This window comes from Myotis brandtii, unplaced genomic scaffold (assembly GCF_000412655.1).
Source record: "Myotis brandtii unplaced genomic scaffold, ASM41265v1 scaffold964, whole genome shotgun sequence".
Lineage (NCBI taxonomy): Eukaryota > Metazoa > Chordata > Mammalia > Chiroptera > Vespertilionidae > Myotis > Myotis brandtii.
The window spans coordinates 354,460-361,856 of NW_005371989.1; the positions used below are offsets into that span (position 1 = coordinate 354,460).

Here is a 7,397-nt window from a genome sequence, read left to right on the forward strand (position 1 = left end):
CACTCCCTACTGGAGATGTGCCCGCAACCAAGGTACATGCCCTTGACTGGAATCGAACCTGGGACCTTTCAGTCCGCAGGTCGACACTCTATCCACTGAGCCAAACTAGTTACGGCTCCATCAATCTTATTTATCCTTTCAAAGAACCAGCTCTTGGTTTCATTGATTTTTTTTTTTTAATATTGTTTTTTTTAGTCTCTATGTCACTCATTTTTGCTCTAATCTTTATTATTTTCTTCCTTCTACTTACTCTGGATTTTCTTGTTCTCTTCTAGTTCTTTTTTTTTTTTAATTGTTTTATTGCTTAAAGTATTACAAAGAGTATTACATATGTCTCCTTTTTTTCCTGCCCATGACAATCCCCTGGCCTCTCCTACCCCCCAGTGTCTTATGTCCATTGGTTATGTTTATATGCTCTCTTTCTAGTTCTTTAAGTTGTGGGGTTGAATAGTTTATTATTAATTTTTCTTGTTTTCTGAGGTAGTGCTATGAACGTCCTTCTCAGGACTGCTTTTGCTGTGTGCCAGAGATTTTGGGTTGTCGAGTGTTCATTTTCATTTGTTTCCAGGAAGTTTTTTATTTCTTTCTTGATCTCATTGGTAACCCATTCATTAATTGTTTAATAACATGCTATTTAACCTCCATGTGTTTGAGTGTTTTTACTGTAGTTGATTTCTAATTTCATTCCAGTATGATCTGAGAAGATGCTTGATATAATCTCAATCTTCTTGAACTTTTAGAGACTTGTTTTGTGTCCTAACACGTGATCTATTTTTGTGAATGACCCATATGCACTTGAGAAGAATGTATATTCTGCAGCTTTGGGGTGAAATGTTCTATAAATGTCAATTAAGTCCACATGACCCAGTGTGTCCTTTAGAGTCATTGTTTCCTTGTTAATTTTTTGTCTGGAAGATTATCCAGTGAAGTCAGCAGGTTGTTAAAGTCCCCTACTGTGACAGTATTTGCATGTGGGGAGCCGCATAGGGTTAAACCTCAGACTGACCTGTTGGCAAAGTCACAAACAAGTCCCAGCTTAGAGGGCACAGTCCTCTTAGCATAATTAGGCTTGACCTTATGACGCTCCCTAGATCTTACCTGGGAAGCTAATGGGCTGAGGGAAGTGCAACAAGAACAAAAACAAGTGAAACTCACAAGAACAGTGTAAACAAGTATTTGCATGGAAAATTTTTTTTCCATCCCTTCACTCTCATCTTGTGTGAGTCTTTTGTTCTGAGGTGGGTCTCTTGCAGATAGCATATAGTTGGGTCATGATTTTGTATCCATTTAGCTACCTTATATTTTTTGATTGGAGCATTTAGTCCATTTACATGTAAAGCTGTTATTGCTAGGTACTTATTTATTGCCATTTTAAAAAATATTTTTATTGATTTCTAAGAGGAAGGGAGGAGAAATAGAAACATCAATGATGAGAGAGAATCATTGATTGGCTGCCTCCTGCACACCTCCTACTGGGGATCGAGCCCGCAACCCAGGCATGTGCCCCTGACCGGAATTGAACTCGGGACCTTTCAGTCCACAGGCCAATACTCAGTCTACTGAGCCAAACCGGCTAGGGCTGCCTGAGAAGCTCTTTATTCACCATCTATTTTAAATGATAGCCTTGCTGGATATAGTAATCTTGGTTCAGAACCTTGCTTTTTATTACCTTGAGTACTTCATGCCTACTTGACACTAAGAAATAGTCACAGTCCCTCTCAGCAACCACAATATCTGCTTGATTTGGGGAAGCCACAATTTCCTTCTTTACCAATTCACTTTAGCCTATTTATGTTGTTGCTGGCACAGAAGGTTCTAGACTACTTAAATTACCATACAATTGGCACTCCTACTAGTGACCTTGGAGTCTCCTTCATTGTAGAAGCTTTAGTAATGGTCTTTCATGCCTCCTGGAGTTAATTATGAAGGTCTTAAGTTATCCATTTGCTTCTGATGCAAGAACCTGCCCTAGGCCACCCACTATATGCCATTAGAATTATAATCATCATGTATGAGGACCTCTTGTCATAGAGGTACTCATAAAGACTGAGCATGTGATCCTAAACTGAGCTGGCCATTGTGCTTTAGGCTAGAAAACAGTACCACACCAGGTATGGACACCTACTGATATCTTGCTTCTATGGCTTATGCCACCTGCAGGATGGTTGCCCCTTCTATATTCAGTCCATTGAAGGAGATTGTGGTATTGGGATTCACTGAGTGGACAGCACTGGGGACTTGCACACGCTTTCAGGATGAGAATACACATAAATAAATGATGGATCTTAGTGGAAAGTTGTTGTTCAATTGGTTCATTTCTGATAGTGGAACAAACCCCAAGAGTCACCACCTCTAACCAAGCATCAAGCAGTTGCCTTACTACTAGTCCACATTGGCCCCATCTGCATATGTTCACAGACTCTTGGACTTGTCTAAGAGTTGCCCCTTTGTGGTAAAAGAACTCTGGGAATGTCTTTAATCAGATACCCAAAATATAAAGCCAGGCAACACTTGTCTGTACATTATTACTAAGTCTGCACTATCAGGACTCACCAGGAAACTGCTGATCCATGTTGGAGTTCCAGACACTGATAGTAACCATGGCATTTCTCAGAATGTACAGTCCTAGGTTCTCCAACAAGGTGTTCCATGGGAATTTTACCTCCCTTACTGGTCTCAGGCTCATAGAGTATCATGCTAGGTTGTTGAAATAAGTTTAAATCAGTTGAATGATACATGGTGTGTTTCATCCAAGTCAGTCATCAGGTGAATTGTAACAAATCTGTCCTTTTTTCCCCCTAATGTGCTTTTTTAAAAAGCAGTTCTAGGTTCATAGAAAAGGTGATCAAAGCGTACAGAGAGATCTGTGATGAATATTTAACAAGTTACAAGCAATACTTCCCAACAAGAATGTTTTCATTCTGCCAGCTGCATTGACTACTAAAGCCCTGGAGTACTTTAGGGACAATATAGCCAGCTGGACTTCATTAAAAGTTGTATTTCCACAGCTTTCGTGGACTCTCATGTGTGGTGATGGGAATGGAAGAAAAAGAGTCTAGTTCTTCATTTTGTTTTTATTGATTAAATTCTGCCTTATACAGTGGAGAACTGTATAAGGAAAGGAATAAAAGCTTTTCTCACAAAGTATTGATGGTCTTAAAATGATAGTATTTGGTATGGCTGGTGTGGCTCAGTGGTTAAGTGTCAACCTATGAACCAGGTGGTCACAGTTCCATCCCCAGTCAAGGCACATGAGCACATGCCTGGTTTGTGGCCTTGATCCCCAATGGGCTGAGGGGTGGAGGAGTGTTTAGGTGGTAGCCGATTGATGATTCTCATCATTGATGTTTTTATCACTCTCTCTTCCTCTCTGAAAGTAATAATATATTTTTTAAAATGCAAATCACAATTACAAAAAGTAAAAAAATATATGTGTGTGTGTATGTGTGTTTTTAAAGCATTCTGTTATTTCGCAACATGCTGTGAACTCTGCCGTTGCAGAGCAGTAACATGCAAATCACAATTACAAAAAGTAAAAATATATATGTATGTGTGTGTGTTTTTAAAGCATTCTGTTATTTCTCAACATGCTGTGAACTCTGCCGTTGCAGAGCAGTAACATGTAATGTTATAACAGTTAAAGTGCACAAATAATTTCCATGAAGTAAGTGGACAAGGGAGTAAATTTAGGATGATCAGTCATAGAATAAATATTTGGAGACAACAGAATCATATGTAACCTTCCTATAAATGGAGTCTGGGTGTCCAGGGCTGTCAGTCTCACACATCCTAATACATATTTGGGATGTTTTAGGACTCAGTGGCCATTGAGGATGTGGTTGTAACCTTCACCCTAGAAGAGTGGGCCTTATTGGATTCTTCACAGAAGAAACTTTACAGAGATGTAATGCGACAAACTTTCAAGAACCTGGCCTCAATAGGTAAGGATGTATTTTCATTTCATCAATTATAGGTCCGTGTTTCTTGGTCATTGCTTTTTTCCCCCCAAGATTTGGATTGTGAAAAGATAGGACATTGGTAAATAAACTAGGCATGGTCACAGCTAGAAAAAAAATGGACCAATAATCTAATATTTCTCTAATATAAATATTTTGAATTTGTTTTGTTTGCATTTCAGGGAAGAAATGGGATGATCATGACATTGAAGAATTGTATAAAAACCAGGGGAGAAAACTAAGGTGAGTCCTATTTATAATAGAAAGTAGTGGCTGATTTGAAGATTTGATTATGTCATGAAATTTTTTCAAAAGGAAATAATCCCTGCTTCAGTTTTTACTTACAGAACATTTTCACCAAAATTACCTTTTTATTAGACATGTATGTTCAGTGTTTGTGAAGTAGCTTACTTCAAAACAGTATTGTTAAATTTTGTTTATGATTATTGCTGTTTTAGTAATAGGAAGGGTGAAATCCTCTTGCAGAACATTGTTTCATTTTTCAATTCTTTATTGTTGAAAGTATTACATATGTCTCCCTTCTAACCCCATTGAGAACATTTCTTATATTGAACTTTAAACAAATCAAAGCAGAAAACCTACCCCTTCCTAACTTATTATTAGTGATTTTAGAGAGAGAGAGAAACATCAATCAGTTGCCTCCTGCACACACTCCAACCAACTGAACCAGTCTTGCCAGGGCAAAAACCCTACCCCTTTGATACAAACCATAAAAATGCAGTCCAAATACTGTAATAAACAAAATTGCTAATAAAGAAATCATTAATACCGTACTTCTTGTTTTTTACAGAAATCATATGGCGGAGAGACTCTGTGAAACTAAAGAGGGTAGTCAATGTGAAGACAACTCCAATCTTATTTCAGAAATGACTTTGAACAAGAAGACCACTGCAGTGAAACCACATGAATGCAGTACATGTGGAAAAGTCTTTATGCATCATTCACCCCTTGATAGGCACATCAGATGTCACACTGGACACAAACCATATGAATGTGACAAATACAGAGAGAAGCCTTATACATTTAGGACATGTGGTAAAACCAGTTATCGCCATTTTTTTTATAAACGTGTAGAGAAATCTTACAAATGTAAGGAATGTGGGGAATCCTTTAGGCATCCCCAGTTTGTTCACAAACATGAACAGATTCATACTGGAGAGAAATGGTATCAATGTAAACAATGTGGAAAAATCTTTAGATATCTTCAAGGCTTCCAAAAACATAAAAAAATTCACACAGGAGAGAAACCGTATGAATGTAAGCAATGTGGTAAAGCTTTCAATTGTTCCAGTTCTTACCAAAGTCATGAAAAAACTCATACTGGGGAGAAACCTTATAAATGTAAGGAATGTGGGAAAGCCTTCAGTTATCACTCTTCCTTTCTATTACATGAGAGAATTCATACTGGAGAGAAACACTATACATGCAAGGAATGTGGTAGAGGCTTTCATCGTTACGGAACCTTAAAACGGCACATGAGACTGCACACTGGGAAGGAACTCTATGAATGTAAACAATGTGGTAAAGCCTTCAGATATTTTGTTTGGTTTGAGAAACATGAAAGAAGTCATACTTGAAACATTGAATGTAAGGAATGTGAAAAGGCCTTCTCATATTACCAAACCTTAAAAGTACACACTAAATTGCACAGCAGAGAAATCATATGAATATGAGCAATGTGGTAAAGCCTTTAACTATTCCTCTTCCTTTAAAAGTCATTGAAGAAATCATGAGAAAAAATCCTATGAATGTAAGTAGTTTGGTAAAGCCTACAGACCTTACAGTTTCTTAGAAACACAAGAGAATTCATAAGGAAAGCTTAATGGAAATTCATGTGTAGAATAGTGTTCCAGACAACAGCACAAGTCATTAATAAATGTTTAGCCCTAGCCAGGTTGGCTCAGTGGATAGAGGGTCAGCCTGAACACTGAAGAGACCTGGGTTCGATTCTGGTCAGAGTCAATACCTTGGTTGCAATTTTCCCCTGCCCTGGTCAGATGCATGCAGGAGGCAACCAATTGCTGTTTCTCCCTATCTGTTCCACTATCATGTTGAATCCTATTGGGATTGATGGGTGAGTTAAAGACATTTCTTTTTTTTTTAAATATATATTTTTATTGATTTCAGAGAGGAAGGGAGAGAGAGAGAAACATCAATGATGATAATCATTAATTGGCTACCTCCTGCACATCCCCTAATGGGGATCAAGCCCAAAACCCGGGCATGGGGCCTGACCAGGAATTGAACCATGACATGATTTATAGGTCTACACTCAACCACCCAGCCACACTGGTTGGGCAAAGTTTACTTCTAATATGCAGTTAGGATTAGTTTGTTATAATATTTATTTAGCTTGTGCTAAGAGGCCATTGAATTTTGACTGTGGTATTTATTGAGATTTTTCTACTGGTCTTGTAGCAGTACCTGTAAATCCCTAGTTCATTATATATACTCTACCTTAGTAACTCTATCAAAAGTTCCCCTTTTGGTTGACAAGTATAAGAACTTTATACACATAAACAGTTGGAATAGTTGAATAAGGCAAGTTTATGCAATGATATAGTTTTATGTGAATTCTCTTAATATTTGGAGTTTTACTTTTTGTTTTTTTTCTATTTGCTTAATAGACTTTGATGTGAGAAGAAATACCTATAATAAGGACAAAAATCTAGAGCTGGGATGTTCCCCTGAGGATAATGTTTATATCATTTTCTGGATTTTCCACTTCCAATTAAGAGTATCCTCAGAACTTCCATCAACTCTTTCATATTCATTTTTTTTCAGAAGACGCACATCAATGATTCATCAGGGTTAGCATTTTTCTGTAAGCCAGGAAACTGATTCAGACTTTAATATTGGAATAATGTCTAATTCCCCTCTTTAGATTATATAATATCTCATTTGTATAGGAGACACCTTATACTGTCAACAGAGCTAAATAGTGTGTTCCTAATTCACTTTGTGACATCTACAATTGTGTAGTCACTAAGAAGGATATGGGAGTTAGTTTCTCCACTGCATTGTACACTGGCTGCTTTGACCTGGTCCTTTCATGTGTGAAATGTGAGCATAAGCACATTTTTCCTACCTGGAAGACTGGGGGTTTCTTCTTACTTGTAGGTGAATGTATTCTTTCAAAGTTCTTAATTACTTTTCATGATATGTGAATAAAAGTATGTGTCTCTTTATCAGGCAATTTTGTAATTGTGTAAACATAGAGTGGGCTTACACAAATCTAGATGGCATAGCCTACTACATACCTACACTATATGGTATAGTCCAGGGGTGGGCAACTTTTTTGTGAGTGCGTGCCAAAACCAGCAAAATCTGACTCAAAATTCTTCTGTGTGCCATCCCTAATTTTTTGAGAACATGTTATGCCTACTTGATATCTCTTAAGGTATACAAAGAATACCTTAA

At 37.5% G+C, this 7,397-nt stretch overlaps 1 protein-coding gene across 1 annotated transcript in view; it reads left to right on the top strand.

Moving 5' to 3' along the window:
• The window catches only part of LOC102263808 (zinc finger protein 14), an 11,889-nt gene extending 5,778 nt beyond the window's left edge, over positions 1–6,111 (top strand). The window contains exons 2-4 of the mRNA XM_005886213.2: positions 3,815–3,941; positions 4,139–4,199; positions 4,768–6,111. Coding sequence (XP_005886275.1) covers positions 3,815–3,941; positions 4,139–4,199; positions 4,768–5,554 — 975 coding nt within the window. The 3' untranslated portion in view covers positions 5,555–6,111. The remainder of the gene's footprint in view (positions 1–3,814; positions 3,942–4,138; positions 4,200–4,767) is intronic.
• The last annotated feature ends 1,286 nt before the right edge of the window (positions 6,112–7,397 follow it).